This window comes from Equus quagga, chromosome 14 (assembly GCF_021613505.1).
Source record: "Equus quagga isolate Etosha38 chromosome 14, UCLA_HA_Equagga_1.0, whole genome shotgun sequence".
NCBI classification, from domain to species: domain Eukaryota; kingdom Metazoa; phylum Chordata; class Mammalia; order Perissodactyla; family Equidae; genus Equus; species Equus quagga.
Window position 1 is genome coordinate 85126529 of NC_060280.1, and position 20050 is coordinate 85146578.

Consider the following 20050-nt stretch of genomic DNA (forward strand, 5'->3'; position numbering starts at 1 on the left):
ACGTCATCAGGAGGCGCCGGAAGTGCCCCCGCGCTGCCTAGGAGACAGGACGCGCGGACCGCAGCTGACGGGGCCGGGCCGGCCGCGCCCACTCGGTCGCCATGGAGCTGCCCCCGGGGCCGCGCGACGATCCCCGCGCCTGGGACGATGACTCGGACCCGGAGCCGGAGCCCGATCCCGACGCGCAGGCCGAGGCTTATGTGGCCCGCGTACTCAGCCCGCCGAAACTCGGGCTGGCGCCCCCGCGCGCCCCTCCGCTGCCCGCGCCCGCCACGTCCCCTGGCGCCCTGGAGCCGCGGGCTGCGTCCAAGGGCCCGACCGTGGGCGCCCCGGGCCTGCTGAGCCTGCCCCCGGAGCTGCTGCTCGAGATCTGCGCCTACCTGGACGCGCGCCTCGTGCTCCACGTCCTGCCGCGCGTGTGCCACGCGCTGCGCGACCTCGTGCGTGACCAGGTCACCTGGAGGCTACGCGCGCAGCGCCGCGTACGCGCGGCCTACCCAGTGGTGGAAGGTGCGCACGCCCGGGGAGGTCAGGCTTGGGGCGAGGGAGAGGGCACTTGGGGTGTTGTGAGCACAGCCCCTGGAGCAGGCTTCCTGGCTCGGGTGGAAGCTAAGGTGGTTACTGGTGATGTCAAAGCCCCTGACCTCTGGGTGGACCATGAGGCAGACACGGGGGTCCTGAGGCTGTGGAAATCTACCTGGGGAGCTAGGGTCCCTGAAGTGAGGAGCTAAGGAGCCCCATGGGTCCCATGGTACCATGGCCCTGACTCCTGGCTGGGGGTTGACACAGGGCCGTGAGGTTTCAGGTTATCAAAATCTGCTTGGGCTCGGGGTAAGCCCAAGAATCTTCAGGTTCTGAGTCTAGATGTTGAGGCAGCAGCTACTGATGCCAAAGCCCCTCAGCCCTAGAGTCTTGACCTAGGTGGGGATGAGGCAAGGACTCGAGCCAGAGCCTGCAACCCTTGAACCCAAGCTAGGATTTCGAGGTTGGGATCCCCTTATACCAGCAGTCACAGAACCTCAAGCCCAGTCTATCCTGGGATTCAGTGCAGGGGCTGGTGGTCATTTCCCCTGCCCCTGGGGCATTGGTCCCTGGGGGACGAGACAGCTTAGTGACCTTGAATTGATCAGACTCTCCCAAACAGCTTGATAAACGGATACTTGGGCCCCATCCAGTCCACTGAGTCTCTGCACCAGGGCTTGGCATTTGCGTCTTGACAAGGCTCCCCATTTACAGATAGTAGTTTGAGAAATGCTTCCCTGGGCCTGGTTCAGACGGTTATGGCAGGAAGTCCTGGCTGTTGTGCCCAGCCTGAGGGTTGAGGGGCTGAAGTCGGACCTCAGTGAGGGGTGAGGCAAAACCTGAATGTCCTGAGGCTGCTATCCTCCAGGCCTGGGTTAGGGGGTGAGGCCTGGAAGGTGGTTCTCGGCCCGAGTTCCCTAATTTGTGGAAAGTGAGGTGAGGAGTTCTAGACCTGCCTGGAAGGTGAGTGGACTGGTGGTCCCAACGCCAGAGCCTGGGCCTCCTTGGGGTGGGGTGAGGGATCCAGGTGGGGTTCTCTCTCAGTCTGATGCTGGTTGGGCTTCCTGGAAGCCAGGGGTGGGCTTGGACAGCTAGTGTGGGCAGCAGGGTTCCTGCCCACTGGGGACCCTGCTCCTGGTGCCCACAGAGGAGGACTTTGACTGGCCGGCAGCCTGCATTGAGCTGGAGCAGCACCTGTCACGCTGGGCGGAGGACGGACGCTGGGCTGAGTACTTCTGCCTGGCCGATGGGCACTTTGCTTCCATCGACTCGGTGCTGCTGCTTCAGGTGAGGCAGGAGTCGGTGGGGGTCAGGTAGGGGTGGGCCAGGGTGACCCTGACCACATCACCTCACTCCCCTCTCAGGGTGGGACGCTCTGTCTGTCAGGCTCCCGAGATCGCAATGTCAACCTGTGGGACCTGCGGCAGCTGGGGGTGGAGCCCAGCCGGGTTCTGGTCAAGGCCCTGGGCACCCAGAGGAACAGCACCCACAAGGTGAGGGGGAGGAGGCGTGAGGCTTCCTCAACTGAACTCTGGCTCTGCTATTGTTAGTGTGACTCTGGGTGAGCTGTATGACTTCTCTGGGCCTCAGTGTCTACTTCTGTCCATGGGTCAGAAGTCAGTTAGGATGAGGATGAAGAAGATGAATATGCCTTATGAGCTTTGCTCAGGCTCGGGTACACAGTCGGTGCTCAATAGTTGTTAGCTATACCTTGAGAGGCCCAGGGCAGGGCAGTTATGAGGCTGCCCCTGGGGATCAGACAGCTCTGAGTGTGATGTCATCTCGTGAGAAGTGGCTGTGGAGGGGCACCTCCACCAGTCATCGAGGTGGTCTAGGCTGGGGGCCAAGAGCTGGGTCTTGGCACCGGGCCACTGGGTTCAAATCCCCACTCTGCTACTTCTTGGCTGTGTGACCTTGGGCAAGAGGCTCAATCTCTCTGTGCCCCAGTTTCCTCCTTTGTAGAACGGGGCACGTTACAGTATCCTCCTCAGAGGGTCTGGTGAGGAGTAAGTCAGCCACCAGCCAGTGCTCTGTGCACGGTAGCTCCGGAGATAGGGACTGTGTCTGTGCCCATTTTCCCAGTGAAGAGACTGAAGGACGGTTCTCGGTGGGCCCGGCCACAGGGTGGAGGCCCCTTCCGCACCACCGTGCCCTGTGGCCTCGCAGCGCCGCTGCTGCTGAGTCTCCCTCCACAGCCTGACCTTGGGATGCTCCTGGGCGGGCTCCGCAGTCAGACAGACCCGCAGACCTCAGCTCCAGTCTCCGCTCGCACCGACCGCTCTGGGTTCTTGGGCCAGTTGTCTCCCTGCTCTGATCCGCAGTTTTGTCTGTGAGGTGGGGACAATCACACGGGTCCGCTCCTGCAGGGCTGGGTGTGGTCGCTGGCAGCGCTGGACCACCGCGTGTGCTCCGGTTCCTGGGACAGCACGGTGAAGCTCTGGGACATGGCAGCCGATGGGCAGCAGTTCGGCGAGATAAAGTGTGAGGGGTCCTGGGGAGGGGGCCTGGGGGTCAGGGCCCTGCCTGGCCCCACCCGCAGCCCCATGTCCATGTGTCTCCAGGGGCAAGGCAGCTGTGCTGTGCCTGTCCTACCGGCCTGACATCCTGGTGACTGGCACCTATGACAAGAAGGTGACAGTCTACGACCCCAGAGGTGGGCCGGGGGCCCTAACTGGGGAGAGCAGGGCTGCCTGGGGTGTCCAGGGTCTTGCTGGGGAAGGACACACTTGGGCATCACAGCCTGGCTGGCATGACATCACATAGGCAGATGCTCACCACTCTGAGTGGCCTGTGCTGTGCCGGGGGACACAAAGGCACCTGGTGGGGGAGGGGGTTCCAGAGGAAGCCCTGCCTCCACCCGGGGTGGGGCAAAGGACTGGAGGGCTCCCCAAGAGGGGCTTCTGAGCCTGAGTCCTGTGGGAGGCAGGACATCTCCCAAGAATCCTGGCTCCCCAACTTCCTAGCTGTGGGACCCCAGTCAAGCTTGAACCTCAGTTTCTCCATGTGTAAAATCCGGATAATAACCACCCCAGCCCCAGACGGTTAATGGGAGGAGCTGTTAATAAGAACATTGTGGATTAAAGAAGTCCCTTTACATAAAATGCCTAGAATGAGCACTGCCCGGCACAGGAGCCTGTTCCGTTATTTGTTTATTCGTTCTTATTTTAACTGAAGGGCCAGCGTGCCTTTTCCAGGCACAGCCGGAGCGGGGGTCGGGGCAGGCTGGGGTCGGCCTGCAGGAGGGGGCGGCTCATGCTGGGACTTGCTGTCCGCTCTGTACTGAGAGCAGACGGGGCTGGAGGAGGGAGATGGGGGCAGGGGCCTGGGGGCCGTGGATCCAGCTGAGGCGGGAGAGGAGGGACAGGGTCACCTGCGGGAGGGGCGTGGGAGCAGACCGAGGGTTTTGGTGGGGAGGACGGAGGCCCAGGATCCTCAGGTGGCCCGGGGGCCTCCGAGGGGCTCTGATGTCCCTCTCCTCCCCGGCCTGTCACCCACGAAGTCGGCCCGGCCCTGCTGAAGAGCCGGCGGCTGCATTCGAGCGCAGTGCTGGCCGTGCTGGCCGACGACCGGCATATCATCTCTGGCAGCGAGGACCACACGCTTGTGGTGTTCGACCGCCGGGCCAACAGTGTCCTGCAGCGGCTGCAGGTGGGCCCTCCCCGGGGGCCTGGAGGGACCAGGGCTGGGCGCAGCCTGACCTGGCCTGAGCTGCTCTGTCCCTCCCACAGCTGGACTCCTACCTGCTCTGCATGTCCTACCAGGAGCCCCAGCTCTGGGCAGGCGACAACCAGGGCCTGCTGCATGTCTTTGCCAACCGCAACGGCTGCTTCCAGCTCGTCCGGGTCTGCCAAGGCCCTTGCCCCTGCCCAGCCCTCCCGGGCCTCCTCCACATGGCTTGACCCCCGGGGGGCGGTGGGGGACTGGCCCTGGGAGAGCCACGCCTGAGTGTAACCTGTCTTCCCTCCTGCAGTCCTTTGACGTGGGCCACAGGTCCCAGATCACAGGGATCAAGCACTCGCTGGGGTCCTTGTACACCACGTCCACCGACAAGACCATCCGGGTGAGGCCCAGACACTCCCCCTCCCTCTGCCATTGCCACCAGCCAGGGCCACAGCTCTTAACCTTTGCCTGTTGCCCCTCACCAGGTGCACGTGCCCACAGACCCACCCAGGACCATCTGCATCCGAAACCACCACAATGTGCTGAATGGGGTAAGACCTGGCCCCTTGCACCCTGCCCAGCTGCCGCGAGCACTGCTGACACCTCTTGTCCCTGCCCGCCCAGATCTGTGCCGAGGGCAACCTGGTGGTGGCCGCCTCCGGGGGCCTGTCGCTGGAGGTCTGGAGGCTGCAGGCCTGAGCAGGCTGACGTGGATGTGGATGTGCTGGCCGGCAGGCTGGGCCGCGGCCTCTCTTCTTGGGGACCTTCCCCTACGCTGGTGCTGTCTCTGCCCTGCCCTGCAGGCCGAGGGCACGAGGAGCCCCGGGCCATGGTTGGCAGGGTCCCTGGGCTGGGCCTCGGGCCGGGGGAGGTGAGGTTGGTGTTTCGGCCCCCCCAGGGGGCTGCTCCCCACTCTCGGGTCCCGTTATCGTTGTGATTTGGATGCTCGCTCTCCCTTGAGAGTGAAGGAGAAATAAACCTGACGTCCTGGTGCTCCAGCCTGGAGGCTGAGCCTGGCTCCCCCAGGGCTCTTTCTGTGTCTCCCGGGGCTGGGACCGGGTGTGCGTGTCTGCAAGAAGGTGCATGAGGCCTCAGCGATGGCCGCTGCCGAGTGTGCCCGGGTGCACACACACCTGCCCCAAGGCCTTTCCAGGATCGTGTGTGTTTGTGTGGCCCTGGGAGGGCGGGCCTGGCGTGTGTGATGTTCCGGTCACCCTGTCTGTCTACGTCCACATGCGCTCTTGAGGAAGAGGGAGACTCTGGAGGGTGTGGGCGCCTGTCTGTGTGGTGGCCCCTCTGTGTGTGTATGTGTGTGTCATGTGCTGGTGTGGAGATGGGGACTCTAACCCTGGATGTGCGTGTGAGGTGGGAGAGGGGTCTGCTCAGGCCATCCTGCAGGTGCGGTGCCAGGGAGGGGCCAGGAAGGCGCATGCTCTTCCATCCAGGGTGCTCGTGTGTGCACGTGCACGCCACAGTGGCTGGGACCCTGGAGTGGGCGGGGGAGGGAGGCTGGGCCAGCGTGACCCCTACCAGCCCGAAGCCCCCTTTTGCCCCCATCTCAGCCCGCCAAGCCACGCACTGAGGGTCATTCACTTCATGTTTATTGACGCCCCCTGGGTTGTTGGGCCACTGGGTCATAGGATGGCGCAGGGCTTCTTCTCCTTGAAGGGGTTGGTGGCAGCCGGGATGCCCACGAGGAAGGGGTCACTCTTGGCTTGCTCCATGCAGAACTGCAGCAGGTCGGTGGCTGCCTTGGAGACCTGCAGGTCAGCCTGGTCAGCCAGACCCGAGCTGTCGCCTGCCCCCCTGCCCGACATGCCCCCCGTCCCCCGGCCCTCACCTTGACGCGGTCGATGCCGGCCTCCATCCGCAGCTGTTCCACAGCCTGGCGGGCCTGCCCAATGTCGCTGCCAATGGCCACCTTGCTGGACATCTAGGGGAGGGTGAGCAGGGCTGTAGGCGGCAGGCTCACCTCCAGACCCGGAGCCCTAGGGCCGCCTGAGAGTCCCCGCACCTCCTCCTGTGTCCCCTGGGGACGGGGGGATGAGGGTGGCTGCTCCCCAACCCCAGTCAGGACCACGTACCTCAGCTGAGGACTCTGGCTGACTGCTGGGTGCTCAGTCCTCCTCCAGCGCCCTGCTCTAGCTCCCTCCCCTACCGGCCTGGCCTCTCCAACCGCACCCCCCCCCCCCCCCCGCAGAGACTTTGAAGCCGGGACGCTCGTGGAGTGAAATGTCACCAGTGGCAGCAGCAGCAGCTGCCTCAGCCAAGGGGGTCTCCACCCCAGGAGGCCTGGCGGCTGTCCTGGTGTCACGTGCCACCCTGGCCAGGGCAGTGCGGCGCCTGGCCTCTCACTGACCTGCTTGGTCCCCTGCTAACCAGCCCCACCATTCCTCCTTTGCCAGCCTCTGTCCCCCCCCCCCCCCCCAGCATGCAGAGTGTATCCCGCCTTGGGCGCAGCCCTGCCTCTCCCCTCGCCACCCTGGGATCTCATCCGCAGATGGCCCATCCACTCGCTTATGCTCATGGCCTCTGCCCCTCCCAGCCCCGTCCCTGACCTCAGACCCAGTCGAGAACCCTCCTCCCTCCTTGGTCCATCACACTCCTCTCTCGGGCCACTAAAGCTGGACTCCGGATGATGTTCTGCCCCAAATACGCCACCATCCACCCAACTGCCCTGGAGTGACTCTCTGCTCCCTCCTTCCTCTCTCCGCTATCCCCACATCTAATCTTTTCTCAAGAGCCATCAAGGGAAACCAGACTTTTGGTGGTGAACACGATGCAGTCTATACAGAAGCTGAAATGTAATAACATATACCTGAAATTTCCATAATGTTCTAAACCACTGTGACCTCAGTAAAAAAAAAAAAAAAAAAAAGAGCCGTCAGATCAACCTTCAAATCAGGCTCTCAAGCTGACCACTTCTCCCCACCTGCTAGGGCCCCCCGGGCCGCGCCCATCTCCGCTCGCTGGACCAGTGCAGTCGCCTCCGCCCTGGCCTCCCCTGCCCTGCCCGCCCCTCCCCGTTCTCCTCCACACAGCCAGCGGGGTCTGTTAGAAAATAAATCACATTACGACATGGATGCACCTTGCGGACACTGTGTGCAGTGAAATAAGCCAGACACAAAAGGACAGATAACGTTCCAGTCCACTTATATGAGGGCCCTCGAGGAGTCAAGTTCACAGTGACAGTAGAATGGCGGGCGCCGGGGTAGGGGAATGAGACATTAACGTTGGCGACACAGTTTCTGTCTGGGGTGATGAAGAAGTTCTGTGGATGGATGACGGTGACAGGTGCACAACATTGTGAACTTTTTTTTTTTTGAGGAAGATTAGCCCTGAGCTAACTGCTGCCAATCCTCCTCTTCTTGCTGAGGAAGCCTAGCCCTGAGCTAACATCCGTGCCCATCTTCCTCTACTTTAGAGGTGGGACGCCCACCACAGCAAGGCGTGCCAAGCGATGCCATGTCCACACCCGGGATCTGAACCGGCGAACCCCGGGCCGTCGAAGCGGAACGTGCGAACATAACTACTGCGCCACTGGGCTGGGCTCATTGTGAGTGTTCTTCATACCACTGAACTGCACACTTCAAAATGGTTCTGGTGGTGAATTTTATGTTATGTCCATTTTGCCACAATAAAAAAAATAGGAAGAAAAATAAAGGAGAGTCTCTCAGTCCCTTTTTAAAACTCTCCAGTGGTCTCCCAGCCACTTAGAATAAAGCCGACCTGGCCTGGTGGCACAGTGGTTAAGTTCGCACGTTCCACTTCCTGGTGGCCCAGGGTTTGCAGGTTGAGATCCCGGGTGCGGGCATGGCACCGCTGAGCAAGCCATGCTGTGGCAGGTGTCCCACATATAAAGTAGAGGAAGATGGGCACGGATGTTAGCTTAGGGCCAGCCTTCCTCAGCAAAAAGAGGAGGATTGGCAGTAGTTAGCTCAGGGCTGATCTTCCTCAAAATAAAAAAAAAAAGAATAAAGCCCACCCTCCTTTCTACAGCTGTGGGGTCCTGCGTGGTCTGGCACCTTCTGCCTGCTCTCATTTCATTTCTTTTTCTTTTCTTTTCTTTTCTTTTTTTTTTGAGGAAGATTAGCCCTGAGCTAACATCTGCTGCCAATCCTCCTCTTTTTGCTGAGGAAGACTGGTCCTGAGCTAACATCCATGCCCATCTTCCTCTACTTTATACATGTGATGCCTGCCACAGCATGGCTTACCAAGCAGTGCATAGGTCCACACCCAGGATCTGAACCAGTGAACCCCAGGCTGCCGAAGCGGAACGTGCAAACTGAACCGCTGTGGCACTGGGCTGGCCCCTCTCAATTCATTTCTAATCAACCTGTCCCTCCTTCGTGCCTCCTGGATCACCCTGAGGCCCTAGTGTGCATTCATTCATTCATTCAGCATGTTTGCCAAGATTCCACACATGCAGGGCACTGCGGAGTAAAAGGAACAGCAGTGAAGCTGGACGTGGTCCTGCCCTCACGGGGCAGCCGTCCGTCAGGGTGGACAGACAACAGCAACACAGCTCCAGAAGTGCCGTGAGACAAGAAAAGCAAGGTAAGGGCGAGCGTGAGTGCTCAGGGCAGGCCTCCTGGAGGCGGTGACATTTGGACTGAGGCGCAGAGGAGGAGGAGAAGGAGCTGGGGAGCGGGGAGCGGGTGTTCCAGGCACAGAGAGCAGCAGGTGCCTGGTCCCTTGGTCAGGAAGCAGCCTGGTGGGTTCTAGGACAGTGAGGGGGCCTGTGAGCGAGGGCAAATGGCAGGAGATGAGGGCAGGAAGGTCAGTGCCCTCGCAAGCCACAGTGAAGAGCCCAGATTCTACTCCTGGGGGCAGCCTCCCTTAGAGGGTTTTGACTAGGAGCCATGCATCTGATTTCTGTTCCACGAGCTCTCTGGCCAGCGCGGAGGCCATGAGGATGAAGACAAGCACCTGGACACAAATACAGACTCAGTATGTTATACGCTGGAAACTAATGTTATGTCAATTCTATCTCAATTTTAAAAAGAGATTTAAAAAACATTTAGATTCGGGACCTATTTTGTAGGTAGAACTTGGCGGACGTGCTGAGGGAGGGGTGTGGGGTGTAGAAGGGGAGACATCAAGCTCAAGCCCCAGTTTTTAGCCCAGTAGATGAGTGGAGGGAAGGGCGATCTGCTGAGACGTGAAGGCTCCGGGGAGAGCAGGGTTAGGTGGAGAGGGAACTGAGGTGGTGAGTTTCAAATCCAAGGGCTGACTGTCAAGGAGGATGTTCTGCTCCTCTAACTAAGTCGGCTCATTTCCAGCCTCAGGGCCTTTGCACTGGCTGCTGGCCCTATCTCTCCCAGTGGGAGATGGCGGGGGAATGGCCTCCCCCAGATCTTCACATATGGGGCCTTTCTTGGACTTCCAGCCTTGGCTCAAATGTCACCTCCTTGGTGTCCTTCCCCAACCACCTGTCCCTCCATTCACCCCCACCCTAAAGGCTCTTGCATCATCCTGTTTAAATCCTGACTATCACTTACCACGGTTGTTAACTTTCTACTTCCCCAAATGGGGGCTCCAGCAGGGCAGGGTCCGCAGCTTGTTCACCACTAAACCTGCAGCACCCAGCACAGAGCCCAACGTACAGGACGGATGCCATAAATGTAGACTGAGTGATTAAAGGGGTCCCCTGTGGAGCAGACCCCGGGCACCATGGGGAGGATCCATGGGATACAGACCTCACCCTCCAGGATCTCAGTCTTGCTGGAGGGAAAGAGATGTCAGCCCTGGATCCCAGAGGAGGTCCCTTACCCAGAGGAAGGTCAGGGAAGGCTTCCCAGAGGAGGTGACAGCTGCCGGAAGAAGGAAGACCAGAGGGCTCTGCAGCATGTGGAGGCTCTGGAGACGCGAGGCACGAACAGGGGTCACGATCTCATTTGACAAGAGGCGCTCAGAGGCAGCAGCTGTCTGACACTGCCTGACGACTCCAATCCTGTCCAAGGGCGATGTCTAAGAAGCCATCCTCTCTCCCGGAGGTGACAGAAACCAACGGGCAAGCGCCGCGCAACACGGTGGGTCGCCAGCAGGCGGCAGTTAAGAGTAGGAATCGTCATGCATCTGAGGCTGAGGACACGCGAAACAGGGAACAACGGCTCCTCGCGGCCTCCGTAGTACGGACCGCGCGCGCAAAGATGGCCGCGCCCCGGGCCGCGGGTGTCAAGAGGGTCATGTGACTGGGCAACTTCCGATCTTTCCCCTCCGGTTTTCCCGAGCACGACTTCCTGCGCTCTCGTAGAGAAGGGCGTGCCGGGGCTTAGTGCCTTTCAAGGCCGCCGGAGGCCTGGCCTGGGGCGGCTCTGATCTGCGAGTGCGACCGCAGTAGCATGGAGGGTCCCCCGGAGGGGAAGGCGCCCGCGGCGGCGCTGGCCGCTGTGCTGAAGCACAGCTCGGCGTTGCCGTCCGAGAGCGCCCAGGTCCGGGGCTACGACTTCAACCGCGGCGTGGACTACCGCGCGCTGCTGCAGGCCTTCGGCACCACTGGCTTCCAGGCCACCAACTTCGGGCGCGCAGTGCAGCAAGTCAACGCCATGGTGAGACCCGGGGCGGGACTGCCTGGCTTGGGGGCGTGGCCTCCAGTAGCACCAATGCAGTGCTTGGAGGGGGCGGAGCTTCCAGGAAGGAGGCGTGCCCGTCGTTGGGCGGTCCAATAGCTGGAGAGGGGCGGGGTCTATCCTGGGCGGGAGTTTCTGTGCTGGGAAGGGCAGTCCCCCCAAGTAGCGATATCCTAGTATGCGGGGGTGGGCTGGGGCTTGATTCTAGCATCGGGCAGATTTCAGGCAAAGTGTGAAAGGGTTCTGGAGTGGACGGAGCCTGGGGCAGGACTGTGCAGTTGAGGGAGGAGTTGAGGGAGGAGCCTGACTTGGGTTTGCTCTTCCCAGTGGGAAAGGGGGCCGGGTCTGCAAAGGTGATGCTCTCCGAGTCCTGAAACCGGGCAAAGCCTGAGCTTGTGCCCTGAGATTCGGGCTGTGATCGAGGCGGAACCTCCACAGGGGGTGTTCGTTCCCTGGTTCCGGGCAGAAGTGGTCCCGTATCCCCGAGTGGGCAGCGCTTGGGAGCAGAATCTGATTCTGAAACTCGCCTGGGGATTTTGGCGTTCACTCGACCTGCTCTTACACCTAGATAGAGAAGAAGCTGGAGCCGCTGTCACAGGATGAGGACCAGCATGCAGACCTGACCCAGAGCCGCCGCCCACTCACCGGCTGCACCATTTTCCTGGGCTACACGTCTAACCTCATCAGTTCTGGCATCCGTGAGACCATCCGTTACCTCGTGCAGCACAACATGGTAGGGACCGGTGGGGCTCTGGCCTTGGCCTCTTCTGGGTCTTAATGGGCAATAAGATTGGTCATTTAAGTGAAATAGAGAGATATGGGTCAGTTTTAAGCAGAGGGACAGGATGGAGTTTTGCTTTGCAGCAGACCGCCCCCCAAAGATCACTGGAGGGTTGGGAGTTAGGAGTCCTGCCCCAGATGAGGGCAGGGCTCCCCCTCCTGGGCCAACCTCGCTGCCTTGTGGCCGCAGGTGGACGTCTTAGTGACCACGGCCGGGGGCATCGAGGAGGATCTCATCAAGTGTCTGGCGCCCACGTACCTGGGCGAGTTCAGCCTCAGGGGGAAGGAGCTACGTGAGAACGGGATCAACAGGTAGGGGGCCCTGAGTGGTGCTGGGCAGGGGAGCTGGGCAGAGGGTCCCGGGACCTGATGCCCACATGCTTCTGTCCCCAGGATCGGAAACCTGCTGGTGCCCAATGACAATTACTGCAAGTTTGAGGACTGGCTGATGCCCATTCTGGACCAGATGGTGCTGGAGCAGAACACAGAGGTGGGGCGGGAGCAACCTGGGGGGCCGGTGTGGTGGGAGTCAGGGGAGGCACAGCTGGCTGAAGCTGATGTCCCCTTCTAGGGCGTGAAGTGGACGCCTTCCAAGATGATTGCCCGGCTCGGCAAGGAGATCAACAACCCAGAATCAGTGTATTACTGGGCCCAAAAGGTGAGGGGCTGGGTGGGGGTAAAGATGCCAGGCCTTGGCACGTGTTGTTTCGTCTTCACAGCCACATGGGGAGTCAGTACTAGTCTCATCATCCTCACTCTTAGATGAGGAACCTCAGACACAGAGAGGTTAGGCACTTTGTCTGAGGTCACACAGCTCTTGAGTGTGGTCCTGGTATCCTGGCTCTACTCCTAGACCACCTGGGAGCAGCTGGGGTGGGGACCAGGCTGCCGCCACAAGGCTCTGAACTCCAGTCCCTGTCTTGTCCTCCCTCCGCCAGAACCACATCCCCGTGTTGAGCCCAGCACTCACAGATGGCTCCCTGGGCGACATGATCTTCTTCCATTCCTACAAGAACCCAGGCTTGGTCCTGGACATCGTTGAGGGTGAGGCGCTGGGGCCACAGAGGAGCAGGGGAGGAGGGCTGGCTGGGCCCAGAGACTGACCACAGCCTTCTTCCCCCAGACCTGCGGCTCATCAACACACAGGCCATCTTTGCCAAGCGCTCTGGCATGATCATCCTGGGTGGGGGCGTGGTCAAGCACCACATCGCCAACGCCAACCTCATGGTGAGCGGGGACACAGCGTGCGCCTGGTCCCCAGTGGGTGCAGCGCTTGGGCCGGCCTGCAGACGTGCCTGTGTGTTAGGTCCATGCCAGGTCTCCACGGGGAGACAGCCATGGACCAGACCGGCCAGGATCCCTGCCCTCCTGGGACTGAGGTTCCACTCGGGGAGACAGACAGTAAACAAGTGACATGCATGTGAGGTGGTGGGAACTGCTATGGAAAAAAGGAGGGACGATGAGCTGGCAAGAGAAAGGGGTGCTTTTGAAAAAAGGGAGGCCTTTCTGGGAAATGTGACCTGGGAGTGGAGGTTTTTGACAGGTGCCTCTCACAAGCCCTGTGATTATCTCGGGGACAAGTTCCCAGCAGAGGGAACAGCCAGTGCAAAAGCTTTGAGGTGCCCAAAGTCAGTCAAGGAACAGCCAAGGGACCAGTGGAGAGTGGGAGGAGGTCAGGCGGGAGGTGACAGGCAGGAGGTGACAGGCAGAATGTGGGGCCTTGAGGGCTACTCAGTTGCTCACAGGCCCTCCCTGGTGGCTGTGGGGGAAATAAATGGTGAGCCCATGGTGGGGAGAGGAGGCTAAGTTTGGAGGTCTGAAGATAGAGTTGGTGGCAGCTCCTGCTGAGCAGATGGGGGACGCTTGTTGCTATGCAGGAGGTGGGTCTGGGGCAGCACTGGCCACTGTCTGCCCAGCAACTGCCCAGTGTTGACATGGGGCCTCTCCCTTGGAGCGAGGGGCCGCCAAGGGCTTCCTGCATCCAGGACACAGCCCGCAGCATCCGGCTACATGGCCTGTTTGTGTCTGTCTGGGGCCCCGGCCCTCCCCACAGCGGAATGGGGCCGACTACGCTGTCTACATCAACACGGCCCAGGAGTTTGATGGTTCTGACTCAGGTGCCCGGCCGGACGAAGCGGTCTCCTGGGGCAAGATCCGGGTGGACGCACAGCCCGTCAAGGTGAGAGCCACGGGGGCTGGGGCACAGGGCCTCCCGGCCTGTAGTCCGGGGTCCCACGGCTCGCCCCTGTCCCCTCTGCAGGTCTATGCCGATGCCTCCCTGGTCTTTCCCCTGCTCGTGGCTGAGACCTTTGCCCAGAAGGCAGATGCCTTCATGCCTGAGAAGAACGAGGACTGAATGGTTGCTGTGCCAGGGAGGCCCCCCCAGTCTATTTATTAGTTTGTAGCCCCAGCCCCTCCCCCATTCCTTGGTCCGAAGTGTCTAGAATAAATGGGCTCAGCGGTTCTCCTGAGTCTGTGTCTATCTCCGCGGTCAGGGCGGGTCCCTGGCTTCAGCCTGGGCCATCCTCTGCCTCATAGGCCTCTTCCCGCCAGCACTGGACGCTGCCCCCCATGGCGGTCAGCAGGCAGGGCTCCGTGGGGTGGTAGGCCAGTGACTGGACCACGCCTGGGCCCACAGGCAGGGCCAGCGCCAGGGCACCCTGTGGGGCAACAGAGTGGGGAGCAGTTATCAATGCGTCCCCTCTCCCTGACCTTCAGCCACCTCCCAGACACTGCGAACCTCATCTGCCTCCCTGCACCCCTCAGTCGCTCCATCCGTCCAGGGGCTCAGGCCAGCATCTCAGGAGTCCCTCTCTCTCACCTCACATCCCTTTATCAGCAGGTCCTCTCCGTTCTGCCTTTCGACTGGGTCCAGAGACCCCGGTTCTCTGCCCCTCAGGCTGCCCCCCTGCTCCAATCCGTCATGTCTTGCTCCCAGCTTCCCTCTCCCTTGGCGCATGGTACCTCCACCGGCCCACTCAACACTCTCACTTCCCTCATCACCTTGCAGTCACAACTCAACACGTACGGTTTCTCAAGCAGCCGCGGTTCCTCTTTCCACCTCGAAACATCCCTTCACGTGCCCTCCCTTCCAGGGTGACTTCCCATCTCCTGGACCCTCCAGAAGGAGGAGAACATGCACCCCTTCTTTGTTCCCAGAGCGAGCGAGAGCCGGCCCCTCGAGTCTCCAGGGTCCCCCAGTTCCCTCCATCTTCTTAAGGGGCCTACTCCCCCTGGCCCAGCCCCAGCGCCCAGGTCTCCTGCCCTGAGGCTCCCCCGCCCTGCCTCCACTAGGCCTGGCCAGTATGTTTCCAGCCTGACGCCGCCCAGGCTGGGACACATCAGGACAGGACTGGGGGCTGGAAAAGCATGGGGATGCTCTGAGGTAAGTGAGGTTTCCTGCGGGTGAGACCTGGGGTCAGAGGCTGGGCGCCCCCCCCCCCTCCCCACCAGGGTCAGTCCCAAGGGCTCAGCCTGGCCTTCATGGCCCTGCCTGCTCTGGATCCTGCTGCCACTGCTGCCATCCCAAAGCGCATCTATTTCCTCACCAACGCGTGCCTGCCACAGCTCCGAGCCTCCACGTACGCTGTTCCTTTGCCAGGAAAGCCCTTCCTGCCTCGTCCTCTCATCCACCCCTCCTTTTAAGCCCCTGGCTCTAACAGCACTCCCTTCTTCGGCCTGCGAGTGATGGAGGTAAGGACAGGGCGGGGACACGGCAGGCGCTCAGTGCAGAGTAGGGGTGGGGAAGCTCACCTCCACCAGGTCCCAGAAGAACACCTTCCCGTCCTCTGAGCAGCTGACCACATGCGTGTCGCGCTCACTCAGGCAGCAGTCCAGCTTGTATTCCCGGTTCTTATGGCCCGTGTACCTGGCGGGGAGTGAGTGGGACCAGTGGGTCTTGGGTCTCACCAGGAGTTGGGGCGCGGGGAGGGACCCCATGACCCTGAGCACTCACTCGCCCAGCAGCTCCCCCGTGTCTTTGTCTAGAAGCCGCAATGTGGAGTCCAGGCTGGACACCAGGGTGCACTGGCCGTCCCGGCTGAAGCAGGTGCAGGTGATGGGGCCTGGGGGGAGGGGAGGGGTGGGCAGACGGGTGAGGCTGGGGCCCCCTTTCCTGTCCCCACCTTCCCTGCCTGCCCCACAGCCCCGGCCACACTCACTGCCCACGTAGTCTGAGAAGAGCTGCCCCTTCCTCAGGTCATAGCGCCTCACCCGGCCGTCCACTGAGCTGCAGGAGAGGGTGGATGCGGCTGGAGTGGGGACTGGGGCCAGTAGGTCCATGGCTCCAGGTACCCTCTGACCCTGCCAGGGCCCCGAGGGCACAGCTGGGCCTGCCCTTCCTGTGCCCCCTTACTGTCATGCTCCGGCTCAGGGCCGGCCAGGGAAAATGCACAGAAGTGAATTCACGAGGGGAGTTCCAAGCCACTGGGTTCGAGACTCAGACCCAGGGCGGATCCCACTCCATCGGCTTCTGACATGTACTGAGCACCCTCTCCAGGCCGGACCCTGTGCGGGCGCTGGGAACACAGCCTCAACCCAGCCAGGAGCACGTTCTGCCAACATGGAGCCTCACCGACTGAGGGCAATCTAGGAAGGCCTCCCCGAGGAGGTGACATCTGCACTGGGACTTGAAGGAGGCGAAGGAGCCAACCATGTGCTGCCCCAGGGGAGATGTGTGGGAACAGGGCCAGCCACCAGGCTGAGCAGCCCGAACTCCCTCCGTGGTGGGAATGGCAGTCCCTCCAGTTGTGGCAACACTCAGGCGGCCCTGCATGGCAATTTTTGTTTGTTTGTGTCCTGCAGCTGGAATACCAACCCTGTGTGGGCAGAGAATTTTCCTTATTTCTCTGTCTTGTTCACTGCTGTATGCTCGTTGGCTAAAAAGTGGCTTGTGGGAGATGCTGGGCTAGCCTGAGTGAGTAGCAGAAGGGCAGTCCCGGCAGAGGGAGCATATTTAATAGAAGCGACACCCAGAATAGATCAAAGCTGAGAGGTCAGCAAGGACCGACCATGTGGGGCCTTGGGAGCGGCGGTGAGGGAAGATTTTAATCTAAGCACAGAGGCAGCCATGGTCCCCAGTGGCGCCTGGGGAGGGCGGGTCCTGGCTCCACTCACCCTGCCAGGACCTCGTGGTCCGACACCTTCACGCTGGAGACGCCGTCCCTGGCTTCGTCCAGCGTCTGCACTGGCTCAGGCCTCCGAGAGCGGCAGTCCCAGCAGCGGATGCTGGAATCGATAGAGCCTAGGGGGGCCGGCAGGAAGGGGAGGTCGGATTTGGGGGGCAGGGGCGGCACCCCGGGACCCCCTGCCTTGGCCTCAGACTCACCGGACAGGATGACCGTAGCCTCTTCATTAAACTGCACCGTGTTCACCTTCTGAGAAACAGGAACTGCCACTCAGAGGAGGCTGGTCTTTGGAGGATGGGGACAAGGGCAGGGGTCCCAGTGCCGGTTAAGGCAAGGGCAGAGGCTAGGGGTTCGGAATGAAAGGTTTGGGGGCGAACTGCAAGGACGGGGCTTCGTGAATGCCGGGCCATGGGGGAAAGATCCGTGCACTGTAAAGGGGGGGTCCCTGTCACCTCCCACGCATAAAGCCGGGCCCTTCCGCCACCCACGCTCTCTTGCACTCACCCCCGCGTGGCCCCGGAACTTGCGCACGACCTGCCCCGACGCCACATCCCACAGCACCACCGCCTTGTCCCCGCCGCCGGAGCAGAGACTGCTGTTGTCAAAGGAGCTGGAGGGCGGCGGCGGGAGGGTCAGCGCCGCCCGCCGCCCCGGCCCGGCGCCCGCCGCAGCCCGGCCTCGGCTCACCCGGCCGCGTCCAGCACCTCGTAGCCGTGGCCGCTGTAGGTCCGCAGCAGCGTGCCCCGCAGCGGGTTCCACAGCTTCAACGTCTTGTCGCCGCCGCACGTCAGGCAGTAGTTGCCATCCACTGGGGAACACCGGCCGGGGTTAGCGCGCCGCCGACCCCAGGGTGCGGGCGGCCCCGGAACGCGGAGGAGGGCGCTCACCATTGAACCGCACGGCTCGCACCGCCCCCTGCCCGCAGTCCAGCGTCTTCAGCCGCTTCTGCGGCAGCTCCGGGCCCCGCGGCTTCGGCTCAGGGAAAGCCATTGCTCCAGGACCCCGTCCTCGCCGCCTTCAATCCGTCTGTCTGGAGGTTGCCGAGCCCTCGGAACCCACGCTTGGGTGTAACCTTATTATTGTCCTCCGCGGTCTACTTCCGGCTTCCCACTTCCGGGTTCAAATTTTCCGCTTTTTCGAGTGTTAGGAGTATTGAAACCTGCTTCCAGCTTCTTTTCTCCACTTCCTGTTTTTAGGGAACATTTTTGCCTCTTTTAATTTTCTGTCTTTTGGTTCCGGGGAGTCCTGGCCCCCGCCGCTAGGAACGGAAGTGCGAGCGCTGCGGGTGTTACTCTAAAAGCCACCCTCCGGCTCCACGCCGGAAGTTGCCCTCTCGCAACGGAAGAGGCGCGACCTCGGACTCGCTATGTCCACGAACAGTATGTCGGACCCACGGAGACCGAACAAAGTGCTGAGGTGAGGACCTCGGCGTCATGGGAACGGGCCTCGGGTTGTGGGTCGGGGCCCAGGGACGCGCCTGTCAACCCCAGGGGCGGGACTTGCACCCCTTGACCCTTGCGCTCGCTGCAGGTACAAGCCGCCGCCGAGCGAGTGTAACCCGGCCTTGGACGACCCGACGCCCGACTACATGAACCTGCTGGGCATGATCTTCAGCATGTGCGGCCTCATGCTCAAGGTGGGCGGGCCTGAGTGTCCCCCGGCGTAGCGCGGTCTGACCGCCGGGCCGAGGGACGGGCTCGGAAGGGGGCGGGGCCGAGTGATGCGGGACGGAGAACGACCGAGCCTGGGGGCAGCCAGGGGTCCGGGTCAGGATGGGTACGAGGGAGGTCGGCCTAAGGGTGGGGCCAGGCTTTAAAGCTGCTTGGAAGGGACTTGTGGAGAAAGGGTGGGGTCCTTAGCATGTTGGGGTATGTAAGAGGCTACTCGTCTTAGACGAGGGGACGTGGGGTAGTCAGAGACACAGGCCGGGGAGTAGATCCAGAAACCGGGTACCTGGAGTAAGCTCTGGGGGGATGGGATTGAGAGCCTCCGGGGAGGGGGGGCCGGGTCCGAGCTGCACCCGGTGGAATCAGTGGGTTGGAACCGGTGCCTGGGAATGCCGCCTGGGGAGGCTCATTGGCCTGCCCTCACTGAGCTAACTCACCCATCCGCCTGCTTTTCCCCAGCTGAAGTGGTGCGCTTGGGTCGCCGTCTACTGCTCCTTTATCAGCTTTGCCAACTCGCGGAGCTCTGAGGACACTAAGCAGATGATGAGTAGCTTCATGTGAGGCTGGGCCTAGAGCAGGAGGGGCTCCTGAGTGAGGGGAGGGGGACCCAAGCCTGCCCATCCTGGACTGACACCTCTCTCTCGTCTCAGGCTGTCCATCTCTGCCGTGGTGATGTCGTATCTGCAGAACCCTCAGCCCATGACGCCCCCCTGGTGATGTCAGCCTTGAGGGGTTACATCCTGGACCCCTCCATCCAACTTCCCCCAGGCCTGGCCCTTGGCTGCTCAGCCTCCTGCCCTCAGCTGCTGTCCTGGGCTTCCCTGCGGAAGGCAGCCTCAGGCCCGCAGCTGGCTGGAGGGAGCCTGGCCCTTTCCCTGGGACCCCACTTCCACTGGGGCAGAGAGGGGATACCCTAGGCCCACCCCTCCTGCCTTCCTCTCCCACCCTGCCTGCTGCTGGAGGCGATGCTGTCCATGTTTCTAGACGTATCCACTCATTTTTTTGTTGAAACCAGTTAATAATAAAGTTTTGCATTTTGGCTGTTCTCTGTGACCTCTTTCCTTCTGTGTGTTGCGGGTGGTCCTCCTAGGGGGGGCAGGGCTCCAGTTCCTCCACTCGGTCAGGCCTGGGGTTGGGCCCCAGGCTGGAGCTTTCTCGTGGTTAACTTGCTTATTTCACAAGCCTCGTGCTTAAGTCAGCTGCCAGATACAGGACAGTGACCCCCGCCCTCTGGCAACTCAGCGCGTGGCCCTGCTGACCTGAGGAATCTGGGCTTTGGTTTTCTTTTCAGAGAAATGGGGTCATGTTAGCGAACTGGATGGACTGGTAGAGACTGGGAAAGGCACGAAAGATGGAGTCTTCCCCCGCCTGTCAGGCTCCCTCCTCCCCGAAGGACCCCGGTGTCTCCTCCAGGTGTCTCCTCCAGCCGGGCTGGGTGCCTGCCATCCCCAGCACTCCAAGGGCAGTTCCTTTACCCAACGTCTCAATCTGCACAGGACAGAACAGGCTTGCCATCGAGCCCCGCTCCTAGCCACGCTAGGTCCCTCCGGGGCCCCAGCCCTGCGGGTCAACGGGATACCCTAGGACACACTCCACCTCTTAGGCAAACTGAGTACCCGCAGGGAAGTTTGAGATCTCTTCGCCCACGGGGACCAAAGGTCACTCCGAGGCCACACGAAGGCGGCAAGACGCTAAAGACTCGTCCGGCCAAACCAGCCCCCCG

The 20050-nt window shown here is 61.5% G+C and overlaps 5 protein-coding genes across 11 annotated transcripts; 3 read left to right on the forward strand and 2 right to left on the reverse strand.

Moving 5' to 3' along the window:
• Window positions 1-28: 28 nt before the first annotated feature.
• Window positions 29-9904, forward strand: FBXW9 (F-box and WD repeat domain containing 9). 6 transcript variants are annotated; one of them, XM_046685789.1, is made up of 10 exons: window positions 30-510; window positions 1670-1809; window positions 1887-2015; window positions 2889-3001; window positions 3084-3175; window positions 4022-4170; window positions 4251-4364; window positions 4493-4582; window positions 4668-4733; window positions 9728-9904. In XM_046685789.1, the coding sequence occupies exons 1-10, from the start codon at window positions 102-104 to the stop codon at window positions 9821-9823; spliced, it is 1398 nt and encodes a 465-aa protein (XP_046541745.1). In that variant the 5' UTR covers window positions 30-101; the 3' UTR covers window positions 9824-9904. The 6 variants fall into 6 exon arrangements, with proteins under 6 accessions (XP_046541743.1, XP_046541745.1, XP_046541744.1 ...); XM_046685788.1 differs by lacking the exon at window positions 9728-9904 and adding an exon at window positions 7607-7837; XM_046685791.1 differs by lacking the exon at window positions 9728-9904 and adding an exon at window positions 6383-7495 and having other exon boundaries at window positions 31-510.
• Window positions 5768-10087, reverse strand: GNG14 (G protein subunit gamma 14). Its single transcript, XM_046685796.1, has 3 exons — window positions 9955-10087; window positions 6023-6115; window positions 5768-5942 (listed from the first exon to the last, which is right to left on the reverse strand). Exons 1-3 carry the CDS (start codon window positions 10030-10032, stop codon window positions 5817-5819), a joined length of 297 nt encoding a protein of 98 aa, XP_046541752.1. The 5' UTR covers window positions 10033-10087; the 3' UTR covers window positions 5768-5816.
• Window positions 10088-10503: 416 nt separating this feature from the next.
• DHPS (deoxyhypusine synthase) lies at window positions 10504-13998 on the forward strand. The gene is made up of 9 exons (XM_046685792.1): window positions 10504-10733; window positions 11323-11487; window positions 11725-11846; window positions 11928-12024; window positions 12106-12192; window positions 12473-12578; window positions 12658-12761; window positions 13588-13713; window positions 13795-13998. The coding sequence occupies exons 1-9, from the start codon at window positions 10527-10529 to the stop codon at window positions 13888-13890; spliced, it is 1110 nt and encodes a 369-aa protein (XP_046541748.1). The 5' UTR covers window positions 10504-10526; the 3' UTR covers window positions 13891-13998.
• On the reverse strand, window positions 13895-17782 carry WDR83 (WD repeat domain 83). Of its 2 annotated transcripts, XM_046685794.1 has the most exons (9): window positions 17548-17782; window positions 17348-17468; window positions 17165-17270; window positions 16861-16909; window positions 16650-16776; window positions 15695-15762; window positions 15490-15598; window positions 15288-15402; window positions 13895-14194 (listed from the first exon to the last, which is right to left on the reverse strand). In XM_046685794.1, the coding sequence occupies exons 1-9, from the start codon at window positions 17648-17650 to the stop codon at window positions 14045-14047; spliced, it is 948 nt and encodes a 315-aa protein (XP_046541750.1). In that variant the 5' UTR covers window positions 17651-17782; the 3' UTR covers window positions 13895-14044. The 2 variants fall into 2 exon arrangements, with proteins under 2 accessions (XP_046541750.1, XP_046541749.1); XM_046685793.1 differs by having other exon boundaries at window positions 15490-15762.
• A 109-nt stretch (window positions 17783-17891) lies between these two features.
• WDR83OS (WD repeat domain 83 opposite strand) lies at window positions 17892-19373 on the forward strand. Its single transcript, XM_046685795.1, has 4 exons — window positions 17892-18076; window positions 18191-18296; window positions 18787-18884; window positions 18978-19373. The coding sequence occupies exons 1-4, from the start codon at window positions 18027-18029 to the stop codon at window positions 19042-19044; spliced, it is 321 nt and encodes a 106-aa protein (XP_046541751.1). The 5' UTR covers window positions 17892-18026; the 3' UTR covers window positions 19045-19373.
• Window positions 19374-20050: the final 677 nt, after the last annotated feature.